We start from the raw sequence: 20,828 nt of genomic DNA, 5'->3' as shown, positions 1-20,828 counted from the left end.
AAATAGCACAGAAACTGATCGTCGAAAAGAATTCAGATTTTTAAAATTCTATTATTTTGTGGGATGTGGCGATTGCTTGGCTGGCCAGCATTTATTGCCATCCATATTGAGGTGGTGGTGGTAGCTGCCTTCGTGAACTGTTGCAGTCCACCAACTGCAGGTCGATGTACAATGCCATTTGGGAGGGAATTACAGGATTTTGACAGTGAAGAAACGGCGATATATTTCCAAGTCAAGATGGTGAGTGGCTTTGAGGGGAACATGCAAACACGTGGTCAGAATAACCAACAAAAGGCATTTTTGTACATTAAATAAAACTTTATTTCACTTCTCCAAGTGAATGTTACAATTTACCCTTTTGCTTAGCATAGATATGAATCATGTATTTACAATTTACAGTAGTGTATCTCTCCAAAATACAAGTACAAAAGCTGTAGTAAACAAACTAGGTACTGCGATTCAGTATCTTTATAGGCTAAAGCTCCAAGTATATTACCTAGCAAAAAAAAATCAAGCTGTACAGAAAGAAGCATTCCAGTCAAACATTAACGGCACCCATTCACGGCTTATATCCCATTAGAAATTTATTGCACAATTTATCCTAGTGCCATTTAACAAGAACCTGCTAGAGTTAACATCAGAATAATGTCAAGTCTTCCTCAAATTTTAGACTTTATACAAATCACAGTTAAAGGCCATAGAAACATCATCTTTTAAATAGTACCATATTTCCCTTCCCTGCACAAGCAAACAGATAAATAACATCCCAGCAGCATGATCATGGAATAGCTCCGTGTCACCCTTGTAGGTTTCCCAGTTAGCGCAACCAAGTCTAGAAAAGGAAAAAAAAAATCATTTTGTAAAAGCCACATCTTTTCCATAATATTTCCAGAACATAATATGCACTTCCTTAGCAATGCACTCAAATGATGGTGTTCCATTGGTTCATGTTTCAAATGACTAAAACTTTGATGGCCCACAAAAGACAGTGATAAATCCATGAATGCATCACCAATGCTTCTGCAACAAAGCTACCCACTCTAAGTAGCTCAATGACATTTTGAACCCATATAGAAAAATACAATATTCTGATCAGCCAAATCCCAGAGAGGCAAAAAAACCCTCTCAAACAAAATGCACAGTGAATATCAATTGTAATCACATTGCAGAGCAACCACAATCTGCAATTTATTCTGCATGAAAATTAAGGAACATGAATTTGGTGAGCTCTTTCTTGAAGTGCTACACTCCCTGTGATCTATTATTAATCCACAGTGCTGTAACGTAACATTTCCAATATTTTGATCCAATAACAATAAAGGAATTATGAAATATTTCCAATTCAGAATGCTATGTGATTTCGAGGGGAACTAGCAAGTGTTCCCATGCATCTGCGCAGTATTCCATTATAATCCTGACTGGTGCCTTGTAGATGACTGAATATAAGAACAAAATAAAGAGAGGAGAACATAGTATTGCTTGCTGAGACTGCTTCAACATTCAATATGATCGTGGCTGATACTGGGTTCAACTCCTTACCAATTGCTCCCATATCCCCAAATTCCCTGTGATCCAAAAGTCTGTGCTTAAATATTTTCCATAAAAGAGCATCCACAAACCTTTGAAGGAAAGAATTTTTAAAAATTCCCAACCCTTTCAGCTGAAGAAATTTTTCAGTCCTTAATGATCAACTCCTGGCCCTGAGACTATGCCTCTGTGTATGAGATTCACCGGTTATGGGGAATAGTCTTAGTATCAAGCTTTTTCGAAACCTTGAATACGTCAAAGAGACCACCTCTCATTCTTTTAATCTCTACAGAATAAAGGCTCAATGTACGTGGTTTTATCGTAGGACAAACCTACCATCCCAGGGGCAAAAGTAGCAAATCTTTGCTGTACCATCTCCAATGCAAGTGTATTGTACCATGAATGTGAAAATGAAAACTATGCATAATATTCAAAATAAATGTTCACTGAAGCCTTGTACCATCATAGTAGGATGTCTGTATCTCTCCAACGTCCCTGCAATAAAGGCCAACATATCATGTGCCTCTCTAAATCCCTTGCTGTATTTGAATGCTAAACTTTTGTGTTTTTTTCTAGAAGTGCAGCCAGGAATTGCTGAACGATACACTGACATGTCTCTCACTTTCATTTTCTCATATTATTCTAATGGCCACCACATAGAACGAATGATCTGAGCAGAGAAGGAGACCATAATTCAGCCTGACTTATTTTTCAAAGGAAGAATTTATCTTGCGTCACCTCTACCTTCTCCCCAGCCCTGCACATTCTCTTGCCAGATCCAATTCCTTCTTAAATGCTTTGACTGCACCTCCAGGTCCAAGCAACCCGCTTGGTTGGTACCCAACCTAACATTTCATTCGTTCACCACCAATGCACATGGGAAGTGGTACGATAGACTGCAGTAACTCACCAAATCTCCTTTGTCAGTATCTTCTAAACCTGTAACCTGTACCACTTACAGAGACAAGGGCAGGAGGTACATAGGAACAACACCACCACCTGCAAGTTCCCCTCCAAATTAAACAATATCCTCATTTAGAATCGTATTACTTTCCTTCACTATTGGTGAGTCGAATTCCTGGAACTCTCTTCCAAGTGAGCACTGTATGTGTACCTCCATCCCAAGGACTGCAGCAGTTCAAGAGGCACCTTCAAGACAATAACCATCTCAAGGACTATTAGGAAGAGGCAATAAATATTGATACTTCCAACAATTCCCACATCCCATGAATGAAAAACAAATGGTTCCTCATCCATTTCAACAAATATTTTCTGCACTTTTTCTGGTGCCATCATATCCTTTCTAAAGTGTGGGGTCCTGAACAGGACACTAACCCAATTGAGGCCAAACAAGTGCTCTTTGCAAGTCTGCCTCTAAGTCTCACACCACCCTGACTTGGAACTCCAATCACTACTGCCTCACTGTTACTGGGTTAAAATCTTATAACTTTTATGAGCAGAACTGTGGATGCACAAACATGGATTGCAGTGGTTCAAGGTAGTTCATCAGACTAGGGCAATGCAGGATTGGTAACACATGCTGGCCTAGCCAGTGACATCCACATTCCCTGAAAGAACTTTTCAAAAAGAAAACCCTGGATACAGTATGCCTTATTAGCCATGCTCGCAGCCTGTCCTTGCTACTTCAATAACTTATATAGATTCACATCCACATCCCTCTACTCCTGTATTCTATACCGCGAGAATTTTATTATTTTTTATCATCTTTGTGTTCTTCCAAGCAATTGAATCAGTTCACACTTGTATGCAGTAATTTTAATCTGCCACACATGTATCAACTCTACCAATTGTCTATATCTTTTCCCTTCACTAGCCTTCTGACAGTTCACAATGCTTTTAAGTTTTATATGATCTGCAAATTTTGAAATTCCACCCTGTACACCAAGTTCTAGGTCATTAATATATATCAGGCAGAGCAAGCAGCTCCAATACAAACCTTCGCCAGATCTCAAAACACATTACCCGCTACTTGATTTTCCCTTTTATCCTATTACTTATAACTTTGCTTACAAGTCTGTTGTGGCAATTCAACAATGTCTTTTGGACATCCACGTACAATGCAACAACAGCATTATCCTTGTTAAGAAAGTACACAAAACACTGGACTGCAGTTACTGGGCTTACTAAGAGAATGTTTTTTGAAGGGTGTAACTTTGAAATTCGCCACCCCTCTGGACCCACCTTGAGCCTAAGACCAGAAAATGTGTCAGTAGTTTCCACTCATTTTGCTCATTATCTTTGGATGCAAATCCTTCAGGCCTGAAACTTTTTTTTATAAATATACTTATTAGCAAATTTTTTTCACTTTACAAACATAAAATTATTGAAAAATACTATCAATAACAAATATCAGTATAATTAAAAGAAAAAACACACAAATTACAATATAACTACTGTCTCCTAACTATTAACCTACCTCTAATACAAAACAAACCCTGACACGGTGCAAAGCAACACCAAAGAAAAAGCAAAAAAAACCCCACAAAATACAGAACAGCTATGCTCGGCGCAAAGCTCCCAAACAGAGGAACAGGAGCATTGTATATATACCTGTATTAACTCAGGGGACCCCCTCCAGGGCCCAGGGCTTGACAAATCTAACCATCCTGGTTAAACAAACATCCTAGTTAAGACAACTGACAAATCTGTTTCCAAATAACTCAAGTAGGGCTGTCGTGTCTTATAAAAATGGTCTGTTGTGTGGTGCACCAGGTTTGTAAAAAAGTCCAAGGGAACGTACTCCATAATTAATTTCTGCCATCCTAGCAAGCCCGGCGGATTCTCAGACACCCAATATTCATCAGAATATTCTTCTATGCACAGTATGTAAGAACATTAACTAGTTTCTTCCCATGTCCGTCTAAAGATGGTAAATTTGGTAGACCTAAGAAGAGAGATATCGGGTCTACTTTGACCTCAGTCCTCAATATTCTCCCTATCTCTCCCGCCACAGTGCTCCAATAAACACGGAGTCTGTGGCACGTCCAGAAGCAATGGGTAAGAGTACCTATATGTATTTTATATTTGGGGCACACTGGAGATGCCCCTTTTTTAAACTTTGCCAGATGGTCTGGTGCCAGATAAGCCCTGTGCAGAACTTTTAACTGCGTAGCGCATGTCCTATTACAGATTGAGACCTTTCGAGTATTCTCCCATATGTTGTCCCATGTTTCAGAAGAGATCTTCACTCCTAGCTCTTGCTCCCAGACCTCACATAACCAGTTAATATCCTGCCAGGTTCTGGCACCCAGCAGGCGATAGAAGGCACTAACCGAAAGGGTGCTTGTGGAGCGCAGCTTATCGGGCTTAGTGAGAAGCATAGTCTTCTTCTGGATGAAATCCCTAACCTGAAAAAAATGGAAAAGATCTCTGCTGGGCAACCCGTATTTGCAGCTCAGTTGCTCAAAAGACATCATAACCTCCCTCTCAATCAACTCTCCCAAACTAGAAACTCCTCTTGCTGCCCATCATCCCTGGTCAGAACCCTGGCATGCCAACGATAGGTGTAAGTGGTGAAGTCTTGGATAAACAACCCTCACTCTGACGCATCGCCCTCCAAGACCCGACTGTACTAATGACAATGAGGTTCCGGCAGTGGTCCATAACTGTCCTTACCTTAACCTGTTGTTCATGTATAAGAAGAGGGCAATTTGATTGGGAGGCCTCAATTTCCAGCCATATTGAGTTTGGATCGTTACCTACCCAATCATAGAGAAAGGACAGCAGGGAACTTAACTGATACTTCCCGATGTTTGGGAAATCAACTCCTCCCCTTCCTTGAGGCAACTGCATTTTAGTAAGTTTGATGAGGGGCCACCCATGATGCTAGACAAAGGAACCAAACCACCCCGCAAACTTCCTCAGCTGTTGTGGTTCTGTTCGCCGAACTGGGAGTTTTTGTTGCAAACGTTTCGTCCCCTTTCTAGATGACATCCTCAGTGCTTGGGAGCCTCCTGTGAAGCGCTTCTGTGATGTTTCCTCCAGCATTTATAGTGGTTTGTCTCTGCCGCTTCCGGTTGTCAGTTGCTGTCCACTGCAGCGGACAGCAACTGACAACCGGAAGCAGCAGAGACAAACCACTATAAATGCCAGAGGAAACATTACAGAAGCGCTTCACAGGAGGCTCCAAAGCACTGAGGATGTCACCTAGAAAGGGGACGAAACGTTTGCAACAAAAACTCCCAGCTCGGCGAACAGAACAACACCACCGAGCACCCGAGCTACAAATCTTCTCCCAAACTTTGAACTTTAATGGCGTTGACCTGGGAAACATTATGGGAGCATATGCATGGGATAAAGCAAACAAGGAAGAACGTTCATCTTAATGGGAGATATTTGGCACAGCCATGAAATTGAAAGAGCCTCCTACCTCTGAAGATCTCGCCTAATAGTGTCGAGCAAGTGAACAAAGTTAGTCTGAAATAACAGATCAAACTTGGGGGTAACAAAAATGTCTAGGTACCGGAATCCTGCCTGTGACCACTTAAAAGGGAACTTAGAGCCACCTTCAATTTCTGACACTTCCTTAAGGTTCCCCAAAGGCATAGCCTCCGATTTTGCAAAGTTAATCTTATGTCCTGAAATAGCCCCAAATGCATTGACACATTGTATCAAATGGAGTATGGAGGTCATCGGGTTCGATAAAAATAGAAGAACATCATCCGCATACAGTGTAATCTTGTGTGCCCCTGATCCCACTTCTGGAGCGGTTATGTGGACGTTCTGACGAATGGCCTCTGCCAGCGGCTCTGTCACCAACGTAAACAACGACGGTGAGAGGGGCAACCTTGCTGACTATCCCTATCAATTGTAAAATTCCCAGACTTCACCCCGTTGGTGACGACCGCGGCCAGAGCATGGTGGTATAAAACCTCCATCTATCTAACAAAGACTCCACCCAACCCAAACTGTTCTATGACATAAAAAAGATACAGCCATTCCACCAGGTCAAATGCTTTCTCTGCATCTAAGGAAATCACCAACCCCTGAATCGATCGTTGCTGACAAACTTGGGCCACATTCAACAACCTTGTAATATTATTAGAGGACCTACGGCCCCTTATAAAGCCTGTTGAGTCCTCTTTAATAATATGGGGCAACACCCTTTCCAATCTCAGTGCCAGGATCTTGGACAGAATCTTGAAATCTAAATTTAATAGAGAGATGGGCCTGTATGAAGCACAATCCTCAGGAACATTCCCCTTCTTAAGAATCAAGGAAATATTAGCTTCTCTCGAAGATGGTGGTTGGCATTCATGCATATAGGAGTGATTGTACATCTTCAACATCGGCCCTGACAGAATCCCTATAAACTCCTTATAAAACTCACGCGGAAGACCATCAGGGCCAGGCACTTTCCCACTCTGAAGTTGCCTAGCTGCGTCCTGTATTTCCCGAACTGTCAAGGGGGCATTAAGGAGAGAGGCCTGTTCCAAGGTTACCCCTGGGAGGTCCAGGTTCTTAAGAGGTCTCCATTTTCGCCCTCCTGTCTTCGCAACCTTCAGACCGATACAATTCAGAGTAAAAGCTCCGAAAAGCCTCATTAATCTTTTTAGCATCGTAAGTAAGGACCCTGTCGCTGTCTCCGATTGCAGTAATGGATTGGGGAGCACGCTATTTCCTAGTCAGGTACGCTAAATACCTCCCTGGCCTATTCCCATATTCGAACAGCCTTTGTCTAGCAAAAGCAAGTTCTTTCTTTGCGTGTTGTGACAGTTATTGAATTCAAGGCAGCACGAAGAGTCGTGATCCGTTGTAGCTTAGTCACCGAAAGCCACACAAAATGTGCTGCCTCCGTGGCTTTTAACCGCGTCTCAAGTAGACGTTGCTGTTCCTCCTGCTGTCATTTCCGGCTAACCGAATAGGAAATAGCTAATCCCCTAGCAAAGGCCTTAGCTGTCTCCCACAGCAGGGACTGACTACTTGCCATGCCTGAATTGATCATCAAGAATTCCTGAAACTCCTTAAAAAACTATTCAACAAATTTGGAATCCTTAAGGAGAAAAGGGTCCAAATGCCAGTGCCGCAAACCTAGCCCCTCACTCTTGGCCTTAACCTCCAAATATACTGCTGCATGATCAGAGATAACTATATTCCCAATTTTACAACCCATAATTGGATCCAGAAGGGCTGAGTGAGCCAGAAAGAGGTCAATCCTCATGTGACATTTTTGTGGGTTTGGAAAAAAGGTGAAGTCCCTGCCGGTAGGGTGAAGACGTCACCAAATATCCACCAGCCCCAAATCCTCGCATAAGTGAACCACCTGCTTGGCCTGCAAAGAAATACTTGGGGACCCACAAGGCATCCTATCCACTGTCGGATCCAAAAGACAATTAAAATCCCCCGCCCATAATAATGTGCCGTGTTCCAAAAGCGCACAGCTTAGAGAACGCACTAATCAAAAATTTGAGGGGATGCGCCAGAGGACAGTAGACGTTTAAAATGCCATATTCCTCTCCGTGTATCAGGGCTTTAAGTATCACAAACCATCCCTGCTCATCTTTCACCTGCTGTAATAACGTGAATGGAAGATTTTTCTGAATGAGTACCCCCACTCCCCTACTTTTAGTAGTAAAGGATGAAAAGAATACCCGGTCGTAACCCCCCTGTTGTAATTTCAGGTGTTCTCCATCATCAAGATGGGATTCCTGCAAGAAAGCGATATCAACCCTTTCCCTCTTAAGGTTAGAAAGTACTTTTTTCCTTTTAACAGGTGAATGACTTCCCTTAATGTTCCAGATGCACCATTTAATAAGACACTTAGTCATATCCCCTTTCAGACTCCCTTGAACCCTTCAGAGAGAGAACCCTGCTTACAAAGGGCTAAGCATAAGTAAATAAAGACTCATAGAATTGAAAACTATATAGACAAAAACTACTCTATCATAACTATAAACAACCATTATTACCAAAAAACTCCAAAGAAAACCAACTATAAAACCTTGAATAGAAGACTCTTCCCACTGCCCATAGGGGGCACTCACCCTACCCATCCCCTCCTTCACAGCTACTTCAAACCCAGACTGTGCCCCAGCCTTAGGCCAGAAAATAAAACAAGACGACAATCCTTAAAACAACATAAAAAAGACAAAGTCAGGATGAGCAGTCCACCCATCCCTGGCTTCATGTCACCCATATTTGTGATAAAGAGAAGCAGAACAAAAAAAAGGGAGAGACAACAAAGAACATCCACAAAATTACCCATTATAAAATCCAGTTATTAAAAAAAATAGGAACAACTTATTCCAAAGGCTTCACCCCCCCCTTTCCAAAAAGGAAATTATTAGGGAGAAAGGAAGGAATAAAAGGAAGGGAAAACATGGGGAAAGATAGAAAAAAGAACAAACATTAATCGTATTCTTCAGGCCAATCCGACTATTTTATAGTGTCCACAGAGTTTTTAGCTGTATTTGCTGAGTCAAATGTATAAACGGAGTCCCTGTGGCTGAAACGAAGCACTGCGTGGTATTTCATGGAGTACTGGATGTCCAGGCTCCTCAGCCTCTTTTCAACTTCATCGAATGAAATCCTCTTTCGAATGACAGCTACAGAGAATTCCTGGAAAAACATGATTTCTGACTGCTTGTACAGCAGTGCCTGTGGATCTTTTCCCAAGGATCTGGAAGCTTCTATGACTTTTTGCTTGTCCATATGAGTGGAAGTGCACTAGGACTGAGTGAGGGCGCTGTACTGTAACCCGATAAGTCCTTTCAATCTGCAGCCTGCTGGACTCTATGCGAAGGCTCAAAAACTTTGGCAGCCAGCTTTCAAAGAAGCTGACTGGCTGCTCACCTTCCTCACCTTCAGGGAGTCCGACAATTCGGAGATTTATCCTCCGACCTCTATTTTCAAGGTTGTCGATATGGTCTCGCAAGGCCCGCACATCTTGCTTCAGCACCTGGATCCAACTGGATGAGGACGCCATTGCAGCTTCCGAGGCCTTAGTTCGACCCTTCACCTCCTAGAGCCTCTTCCTGAGGCCCTGGATCTCCTGCTCATGCTTCTGCAGCATGGATGCGATAGGTTGGACCTGGACACGAATCTCCCCACAGATTTCCTCAATCGCAGCCACAACTTTCAAGGTAAGTCTCTCCATTGCCGCAGCCAATTTCTGAGAGTCTGTCAAGTCCCCGGGGGGTTCAGGAGAGGCTGCTGCTGCTGCTGCCTCTGGTATGCCTAGTGCTGCAGGGGAGTGTCCTCCCTGCTGCTGTTTGTTCACTCCTTTTCCCTTGGGCATCCTTCCCACTCCCAAATATTAACAAATATGTGTTCTGTAAGGTTCTAAACTAATAATTCAACCAGGCAAAAAACACCAGTATGCCTTGGCTGTTAGGCAGAACTGTCCACAGCAGTTCTACAGAATTGCCGCCATCTTGCCAAGTTCCCTGAAACCTTATTAACTTCATGTACAAAGCGACTACCCAAAACTTGATTCTTATCAATTTTTTGTATTCACTTGTGGAACACAGGATACTTTGCTGCGACTAATCAAGAAATAGGTGAATAGAGAGTGAGATCAATTCAACCCTCTCACCTAGGAGCTTAATGGTTTATGGTAGCCCATCTGCCTTAAGTTATTGATCCATGAAGCACATAGCCAAACGGATTTTAAACCAAAAACAAATAAATGTATGGTGAGATTTATGCTATTATGTGAAGGAATTCATTCTGCGATCTGTTCAGGCCAACAGTTGAACAAAATATGAGTATATTAATACGATGCCAGCTAACCTTTTAAAATGTGAAATTAACTTGTAACTTTACAGTTTTGTCCCCAAAAATATGTCAATATGTTTTTTGTTGTTATTCGGTCTTTTAATTAGAAAATAAAGGTTGAAACACACCTTTTGTTCCTAGAGATTTCACTGTGGTCATTTCCTTCAGAAAATTACAATTATAGTACAATCAAGAGTAAACTAAATGACATGAAAACTATGGAAGGAAAATGTCAATAGTTGAAAACCCATTTCTTGTTCGAGGTTGCCTGTGAGAATGTTGTTCAGCACACTTAATCATTTACAATGCTGAGTTAGATGAACAATGAAATATTTATATAATTTTGTTAGTAGGCTAGGTTTATGCTGTTACAAAAGCCGACAAAAACAGACAAATGAAAGGTATAACTCACCCATGTATTAAGTGACTGCATCACCAACCAAGCCTCAGAAAATACCAGTACGAGATGAGGAATACTATAGAGCCAGGGATAAATGAGCTTTTGTTAGATAAGCAAGCAACACACCCAGTGCCATGGAAAATGCATGCAATAGAGTTAACTATAAGATGAATTATCCAAACAGTTGTAAGGATAGTTAAACTAGCATCTTATTGGAGGAAATCACTACTAATGATGGGGAAAGAAATCAAGAGAATGCCTCAATATTGGACCAACAGTGAGCTCCTTGGAAAGGCCAACAAACTTTTAGAAATACGATCCATTAGCATTGACACACAAAAATGGAAACTGCTGGAGAAACAAGAGTTTCTGTTGAGAGAAAACAGAGTTAATGTTTTGAGTCCAGTGACTGTTCGTCAAGACAAACTCATTGAACTTGAAACATTTATTCTGATTTCTCTCCACAGATGCTTCTAGCCCTGCTGGGTTTTTCCAGCAATTTCAGTTGTCCATGTTTCAGACGTTAAGCATCTGCAGTTCTTTGTTTTATTCTGTTATCATTAAGCTAGTTTAACACATCACAATTAGTACATTAAATATTAAAAATTATGTGAATGTGTCATATTTGTGGCTCCAAACAAACGTAACCTCCTTTATCCCAACAAGGGTCCACTTTATAGTAGTAATACCTGCTTATTATTTACATATCAGTAGATTTTGGACTCTCACTTAAGTTGTCTCATATTCCCTTTCTGCAGTCCTTTTTCTCTTGAACGTCTTTCTGAATCTATTGTATTTGACATAGTTGCACTTGAATAATTCATCTGGCATGTACCACACATCTGCTATTTTTGCTTCATTTCTATCTGTCAACTCAAAGAGGTCTGATTTTGGTTCTCTTTCTTGTCACCTTTGTTCAATTGTATCGAGCCTGTACTTGAAGCATACCTTGCTTAACAATCACAGTCTCTGGATTCATTTTACCCTGGCTAGATCTTGTCTCAACTCATTCTCAACTCAACTCCTACACATTAATATCCCATTTTCCTACCTTTTACTAGTGTATAACACTGTGCCTTTGCCTTTGAGGTCCTACTTTATAACTTCCTCCCTAGTTCCTGAAAATTTCATCATTAGACCTCAATGTCTCTTGTACAGCAAGGGTATTGGTGGGGTTGGGTCAAAGATCACCACTAAATTTGATGTTCCCACTAACTTCGTTTATGATAGCCTTAGCAATGTTGATTAATGCTGCTTTCAAGATGACCAGTCATCTCTGGAAAGGCAATGCTTATAGAAAACAATCTTGCATATTAAAGAGTTCTTCTAAACTTCGAAATTCTCAACTAAATGTAAAGCATACTTTTTTAACAACTAAACAGTGACATGGGTGCTATAAACAACACTGATGTTACCTTTAAAGTTTTTTCGCCCGTAATAACTGCAAATTGTCAGGTTATCTTCTAGCCATCATTGAAAGGAAATTAAGTGCTTATGAATTCAAACATTTCCAAAACGGCTGGCCAACTTCTTTCTTAATACAATATAGCACTATACTGCATTGTACCTTTTCCGAGAAATTCTGTCACTGAATAATTATTTATACTGCATCAGCTCTATTTAATCTATCTGAACACATGGATGTTTAACTAGTTATATTCCAATGAATGAACAGACAAACTAAGTTGCAAATTTACTCAAGTTTCCAGCATGACAGCATGGTAGCTCAGTGGTTTGCACTACTGCTTCAGTGCCAGGGAACCAGGTTCGATTCCTGCCTCGGGCGACTGACTGTGTGGAGTCGGTACATGCTCCCCGTGTCTGCTCGAGTTTCCTCTGGGTACTCCGGTTTCCTCCCACAATCCAAAGATGTGCAGGCCAGGTGAATTGGCCATGCTAAATTGCCCATAGTGTTAGGTGCATTAGTCAGGGGTAAATATAAGGTGGGGGAATGGGTTTGGGTGGGTTGCTCTTCAGAGGGTCGGTGTGGACTTGTAGGGCTGAAGGGCCTGTTTCCATGTTGTAGGGTATCTAATCTAAATGACATTTTAACTAAATCTGCATTATAACTGGAGTGATAAAGCTTTAATCAAACCTCTTACTTTAATTTATAGCCAAACGCTCAAACTAAAAATTAATTACAGAAAATTGGTGATGATGTCACCAAGATGCCACAAGAATGTAATTTTATTAACTGTATTTCAATCAAGAGCAAGTCTTATTATAAGAAATTGCTTCTGCTCTTAATCTGATATACTGCTCACTGTGCATCAAGAAAGGTTGAGATAGATAGGTGTAATCCGACAATTTTGGCTTCCTGGTTCTTTTGCTGACTTGTTTCCAATCCCTTGTGGTGGGCTGTGCAAGAGCAAGAGTTGACTACGTTATGGGTTATCTACTGCAGGAGAGAACTTGTTGAATACTCCAGGCCAATATTCAAACCAGGAAGCATTTAGAAGCCATCATATATTTGACTGCAGCGTTAAAATTAAAATTTGATTTAAATCTACCAGCAATTATCCAAATAATAACAGATAATGAAAAGAGTCAAATTACTCAAATATTTCATGTTTGAAATTTTAGTCATGCTATTCAAATAAACAGCTTGTGTGTATAGTAGAAACAAATCAATTTTTTCCAAAAAGTAGATATCATATCTATACAATGACTCCAGACCTTCCTTATGAATGATCATAAGTGCAAATCAAGCATAAATGTAAAAATGTATAAAAATAACCATGTAAAATATAATTATAAAACAAACAAGCTGGCTATAAGAATAACTGCAGTATAGATAAATGAATGTAATAATTTGATAGTAATGGGTACTTTTAAGTAGAAGGATTTGTAGGGTTCAGAATCATAAGACATTAAAAGTACCAAAGTGGAACAGGGAATGAAAAATTACGTTTTATAACAAGTACACTGCATAAAAATTAAGCTGCAGTAATAAATCTATATCATCTTCAAGCTATCGGAAGGATATTGAGGCAACATAGGGTACAACACAGAATGACAAATATCTACAGGGAATGGGGAAATACAAATATAAAGAAAGTCTTGAAAATTGATGCTGCATTATTTAAGTAGTAAAGAATAAGAATTGATTACAGAAATGTGTTCACAACGAATAAGAAATGAGAGAGTAAATAGCCCATTTTCAGTGATTCAGGTGTCCAAAACAAGCAGCATTCGTAATATGGGATTTAAAATAAGCAACTTCTCTATTCTTCCAATGAAAACATATTGTCCCATCTTACTTAATTTGTCAATCATGTGCCCACTCTTCAAGTTTATTCATGTACTTTTGTAATTTGTTTCAGTTTATGTTGATAAAATAAATAAATTGAAATCACTGTCTCTGGTCGAATTAGGAGAAACAAGAGGAAATAGTTAATGACTATGCTATGGGTCATTAGGATAAATGGAAATTTAATGCACTGCTGCTGTAAATCAAAACTAAAATGTTGAAAGCACAGTAGTAGTCACATGGTGCTCCACATCAATGTTAGCTCTTAGCTAAAGCATTCCAAAACTAATGTAAAAACAAAACAAAAGCAAAATAATGCAGTTACTGCAAATTCAAAATAAATTAAAGGAAATGTTGGATGTATTTGACAAATTTAGTACTGTCTGAGGAGAGGGGAAAAATTAATGATTCATACTGAATGTGACTCCACTTTGGAATTGAAGGATAGGATAAACATCTTAGGTTTTATAAGGCGGAGGGAAAGAAGAACAATGAGGAAGATAAGTGACAGAGAAAACGACAAAGATGCCAAAGAACAATATATTTGTCCTGAACTAACTTAGATTGTCCCATTTTCTTCCCACATTTCTTTCTGTTGCTCTACTTCCAGTTTTTGGCTAACTTTCACAGCAAACTTGTCACAATCCTCCAATCCCTGTAGTCTATGCTGCAACATATTACCATAAACAAAAAGGCTTTATTCCTGAATTTCAGAAATGCATGGGATGCTATTCCAGACATCAAACACATTTACCAGATTTGCACACATATGAATGGGAGTAGGCCATTCACTTCTCAAGATTATTCCACCGTCCAATGAGTTCATGGCTGACCTGTGGCCTGGCCCTCATATCTGTCCATTTCCCTTTACACCTTGGCTTAAAAATTTATCTATTTCAGATTGAAAGTGAATTTGTCAATTATTTACCCATTCTCTAAGTTTATGCATACACTTCTGTAGTTTACTGCAATCTTAGTGTAGACAACTCTCAAAATGAGGTGTAAAAGTATTTTGTTTCCAATCCTGTTTTTTTGGCATTAAACTAGCTGGTGGGTTCATTCTATCACTTATCCACTGACTCAACATTCTCTGATGTCTTTCATTTGCCTATGATGGGTAACTGTTTGAAGACATTTTAAAATTCATAGGCACTGACTTGGGATTGGAAACCAAATTCATATTATTTATTAACAGCTTTACCTTTTATCAAACAAATACCATCATATAACATAAGCATTACTTAGTTCCACAAGTACATTTTCCACAGTATTGTATATCATGAATAAGAATGCATATCTAATGAAATTTGTGTTTAATAAGACCATAATTGATGTTAATGCATTTTATTTTTCTACTGCTAAGCTAAGCTGTGCTCCTTTAAGACAACAAGGTGCAATGACATACCCCGAGACCAACTTCTGATTAATTCCTTTGAGCTCTCACAAGTGTATAATATTATCACTCATTTGCAGCTTAGATCCAGGAGAGAGAAAAAAAAACACTTTATAGGAAAGTCACAAAAGTTCAACGGTCGAGGATGATTAATTGTTAAGGACATAGTCATAGAGATGTACAGCATGGAAACAGACCCTTCAGTCTAACCCGTTCATGCTGACCAGATATCCCAACCCAATCTAGTCCCACCTGCCAGCACGCAGACTCTATCCCTCCAAATCCTTCCTATTCATTTACCCATCCAAATGCCTTTTAAATGTTGCAATTGTAATACCTCCACCACTTCCTCTGGCAGCTCATTCCATACACATACCACCCTGTGTGGAAAAAGTTGCCCCTTAAGTCTCTTTTATATCTTTCCCCTCTCACCCTAAACCTATGCCCTCTAGTTAAAACATCCAATGTCAGCTTAGTCACTGGACATAAGATATATAGTCTCGCTTATTTACCATATTTCAGCAATTCATATGATGTAACCATTTATTTCTACCACACATCAGTAACCTCGGACCCAACAATCAACAGAAACTCAAATGGGCTCGAGTCCTAAAGAATGCAAAAACACAAAATATCCTAAAATGCTCACTATGTGGTACTCAGAAAATAATTTTGAAGCATTACTGATACCAAAAGACTAACCTAATGGCAACTGCAATATTTTTTTCATTTCTAAGTGGTTTTCACTTGTTAAAATTGACTTTTTCTTTTAAACTTGCGCACTCTGTGGTGACTTCCACAAATTCAGAAAAGGATTGGACTAAACAGGAATACGACAATAATTTGCAATTCTGATACCAGAGAGAAAAAAATTGTATTTTTACAGAGCAAGCCATCACCATCTTCAAGACACTCCAAGACACGTTTCAAACACAACATAACATTTAGAAATTTTTGCTCATTCTATGAATTACTCTTTAGATTAAATTAATAAATGAAACTCTGGTATTTGGTTTGATATTTTTAAAACTGCTGTTTCATATACTTGCCATTGGGTCAGGATAAGGAAAACAGACTTATAATTTTAGGCAACAGACTAGAATGCATGAAATATAAGTAATGCACAATGCGTGTTCTGATTTGAATGCAAAGGACTTATGCAACAAATTAAAGTCACATGATTTGATTTTGTCATGGCGATTATTTCTTTACACAGTATCCATTTTACCTGAAGAAAAAACAGTTTAATAGCATTTCAGTGGTAGATTTTTAGTCTAAACTAGATCTAAGAGATAGAAGCCTTGAAGGCTTGGTCACAAACATGAAATTTGACAGTAACACTGAAAACCCAGTTCATTATCACTTGCAAAATTAGCTGAGAAGATTGAGAAAAGACTGAATGTGGACTTACTGTAGATCGAGACTCTTCTCGTTCTAATATTTTCTGTGTCTGCTCTGCTGGGAACTTTAGTACAGTGGTTATAACTTTTGCCAAAGTCTGAAATAAAAAGGCATCAGAAATGAAAAAAAAAGTTCTCTCCAAAAGGATAATCTGGAAATGAGCTGCGTCAACCTGACATTTAATTGATTTATGGATTGCAAGAGAGTTACCTATCTCTAACAGAAAAACCTTAACAGAACAGTCAATATTTGCTTGATATAATTTGGTTGAAAATAATCTAACTTCAACTAAATTGCTGCTAATAACCATCACAATTTCAACTGTGATTGCTCATCATGACACTGAATTACAACACTAATTATATTTATCATTTCACAAGGATGCATGTCCAAATGGCAACTGCCAAATAAGAGCATGAAGTGTGCAACATTTTAACATTTATTTGATAAAATAAATCACATTGAAGGTAAGAAACCTTTCAAATTAAACTGAGAACCAGTCCACAATCAAGAGGCATTTGGATGGTTATATGAATAGGAAGTGTTTGGAGGGATATGGGTCGGGTGCTGGCAGGTGGGACTAGATTGGGTTGGGATATCTGGTCGGCATGGACAGGTTGGACCGAAGGGTCTGTTTCCATGCTGTATATCTCTATGACTCTATAACTGCTTTAAAAGACTGTTTTTAAGGTGAGGTGGTAGCACAGTGGCAATGTCTAGTAATCCAAAAACCCAGGCTAAAGCTCTGGGTGCATCTGTTTGAATCCCACCTTGGCAGGTTGTGAAGCTTGAATCCAATTTAAAAATAATTCTGGAATAGTTAATAGCAATCATATAACAAAGAACAGTACAGCACAGGAATAGACCTTCGGCCCACCAAGATGGTGCCAACGGAAGATGCCTTTCTAATCTGGCTCCATGTAGTCTATATCCATCTAATCCCTGCATATTCATACATCTGTCTATTGTCAATTATTATAAGAACCCATCTGGTTCACTAATGTCTTTCAAAAAAGGAAATCTGTTACCTCGCCTGGCCTATATGTGACACAGAAACTTAGAAATTAGGAATAGGAATAGGCCATTTTGCTCTTCAAGTCTTTCTGCAACTTAATATGATCATGTTTGATTATTCAACTCAATATCCTATTTCTGCTTTCACCTCTAATTCCCTTTGGCCCACAAACTATATTGAAGTGATTCTTGAAAACATTCAATGTTTTCATTACGGAGGGCAGTTAAGAGTCAAACACTTTTTGTGGGCGTCATTTTCACAAGTTCACCACTCTGTGTGAAGAATTATCCTATTTCAATCCTAAACAACCTATCTTGTATCTGTAGACTATGACACCTAGTTCTGGGCTCCCTGGTCATTGGGAACATCCTTCCTGCATTTACCCTATGTTTCTATTAGAAGTTAATAGATGTATATGAGATCTCTCCTCATTTTTCTACAAAGCAGTGAATATAGTCCTAACTTACCCAGTTTCTCAGTCTTGCCATCCTAAGAATCAGTCTGGTAAACCATCATTGCAGTCTTTCCATAGCCAGAACATCCTTCCTCAGATAAGACGACAAGGTTGTACTCAATACTCCAGGTATGGTCTCACCAAGACCTTAGGGAGAAAGTGAGGACTGCAGATGTTGGAGATCAAAGGTGCAGCAGGTCAGGCAGCATCCAAGGAGCATGATTGCCCGATACATCGATTCTCCTGCTCCTTGGATGCTGCCTGACCTGCTGCGCCATTCCGGTAACACATTTTAGCTCTGATCTTCAGCATCTGCAGTCCTCACTTTTTCCTAGAAGATTTTAACCTACTGCGAATCCTCTTGCAAGGATGCCTTCCTTGAAGAGGCTCTCTTCCTCCCTCTACAAGGATTTCAGTGAGTCCCACTCTCACTGCAAACCCCAGGTCATCTCCTCACCAAGACCTTATACAACTGCAACTAGACATCCCTGCTCCTGCACTCATATCCTCTTGGTATGAAGGTTTTCTGCACCACAAACTGCACTTGCATGCTTACTTTCAGTGGCAAGTGTACAAGAACACCCAGATCTCAATTTACCTCCCCTTTTCCTAATCTGCTGCCATTGAGATAATAATCTTCCTTCTTGCTTTTGCTGCCAAAGTGCATAACCTCACACTTACCCATATTATACTTAATCTGCCACGCTTTTGCCCACTCAATGAACTTGGCTAAATCACAGTGAAACACCTCTGCATCCTCCTCACAGTTCATTCTCCCACCCAGCTTTGACTCCAGACCAACAGCAATGTGGTTGACTCTTAACTGCCCTCCGTAATCAGGAGTGAGCAATAAGTAGTGGCCTGACAGCCATATCCTATGAATATATGAATAAAAAATGCTTTAGTACATTTTAGGAAATAAATTTATTCCAAGTGTTACAATCATGAGAAATAGCTTAAACTGGAGAAAAGTAACTATTTTATGCAGCAAAACATGGTAGAAATTTTGGCTGCAGCTACCAGAGGGGGAAATTACCACTTTTTTCGAAAAACAATATTAGATGGAATGACACCATGTATATTTCCAAACATTGATGATGTGTAAGATATATGTGAAACTGCAGCAACGTTAAATAACTTCATTAAACGCATCAACAGGCTAAATCCTTCTTTCAAATTCACATTTAAAATTGAGCTGTTCTGACTGATTCCTTTATTCAAAGTGCTATATCCTTTGGATTTCTATGGTACCACACATCTCTGGTCTTATTGAGCAACTACAGTGGCAAAAGTTCAAATCCTATTGCAGCAGCAGGGAGAATTCAAATTCAGGTAATCAACAAATCTACAAAAAAATAGCTCATCTCAGCAAAGCAACCACAAACTTATCAAAATTGCCTGGTTCACAAACAAGGTCTCAAAAAATAATCAACCATCTTCTTCATAACCAATCTAATAAAACGTGTAGCTTTACCCAGGAGTCTCAACCCTTTACCTCAATAAGCGCTATTTATCAGTAATGAAAAATATCACAAGGTACAAAAACTTATGGGAAATGTGTAAATTGGAAAAGTTAAATATTTATAATGGTTGAATTACAAAACGTTGTGTTTAAGATGAAGGAAAACTGGCTTCCTGTCACCGAATAGCTCAGTGCCGGGTGCTGGCTCCTTAGCCAATGCCCAGGCACAGCCTCCAGAAACGGTTACCTGACTCTTTCTCCAGGTTCTGCTACCGGTGGTGGTTCCACCCTTCCTCTTGCTGGCTGGGGTCCTCATGGGTGACAGCCCCTGTGGGTGTGGGTGTTGTCAGCAAGTAGTTCTGGCAAAACGGGGTTTGTTAGTGTGGGGCAGGAAATTAACCTCACGACTGGAGTCTGTGATGATTTTGTTTTCCAAACCTCAATGCGAGCTCCTCATCAGCAGATAATGAACTATCCATGACTCATAAACAATGTGTTGATGTGGAGGTGCTGGTGTTGGATGGGGGATGGACAAAGTTAAAAATCACACAACACCAGGCTATATTCCAACAGGTCCACCCGGAAGCACCAGCCCCCAGAGCGCCACTCTCCTGTCAGGAAACTTGTGCGGCAGGATCACAAGACACAGAACCCACAGCAAAAGATAACTGTCAGGCAATTAAAACAAAATATTGAGCAGACCTAGGTGTGATCAATATTTTGAGACACAGTGATCTTTAGCTACAAATTCCGCGTCCCACTATGCTGCCGCACGATGATGAAAGAGCAGCGCTCTGAAAGCTAGCGACCCCAAATAAACCTGCTGGAACACAACCTGGTGTTATGTGATTCCAACTTCAATCAATGTGTTGGCAGTCTGTTTAACCCATTGCTGATCAGTGTTAGAACCAAAACAAGTCCAGAGAAAATAATAAATCATTCTTTATTGTAACGTTGCAGGCTGTTTACAGTAATATTGAGAGAATAAGCATATGATTCCTGGAAAATCTGCAGCATTCCTGGAGGCTTTGGTAAACCTGCTCCTTTAGTGAAGGGAACATACCTTGTTCTGAGCTGCTTGTAATTCTAGATCCAAGGCAACATGGCTAGCCTTTACATGTTGGCAAAGGCCCAGCAAGATTCTCATGTATATCTGAGGGAGCAGTTTATTACCACCTTCACCAGGGCAA

General features: G+C 39.9%; 1 protein-coding gene across 4 annotated transcripts in view; it reads right to left on the bottom strand.

The window, feature by feature from the left end:
• Positions 1-356: 356 nt before the first annotated feature.
• The window catches only part of golga4 (golgin A4), a 175,147-nt gene continuing 154,675 nt past the window's right edge, over positions 357-20,828 (bottom strand). For 3 of the 4 annotated variants that reach the window (XM_060822914.1, XM_060822916.1, XM_060822917.1), the window contains 3 exons: positions 16,718-16,804; positions 10,676-10,739; positions 357-832 (listed from right to left, as the gene is read on the bottom strand). In XM_060822914.1, the coding sequence (XP_060678897.1) occupies positions 10,710-10,739; positions 16,718-16,804 (117 nt within the window). In that variant the 3' untranslated portion in view covers positions 357-832; positions 10,676-10,709. The remainder of the gene's footprint in view (positions 833-10,675; positions 10,740-16,717; positions 16,805-20,828) is intronic. The other variant, XM_060822915.1, reaches the window with a different exon arrangement.

The sequence above is a fragment of the Hemiscyllium ocellatum genome, chromosome 4 (genome assembly GCF_020745735.1).
Source record: "Hemiscyllium ocellatum isolate sHemOce1 chromosome 4, sHemOce1.pat.X.cur, whole genome shotgun sequence".
In the NCBI taxonomy this organism is placed as follows: Eukaryota; Metazoa; Chordata; class Chondrichthyes; order Orectolobiformes; family Hemiscylliidae; genus Hemiscyllium; species Hemiscyllium ocellatum.
This window is presented reverse-complemented; position numbering and strand designations above follow the sequence as displayed.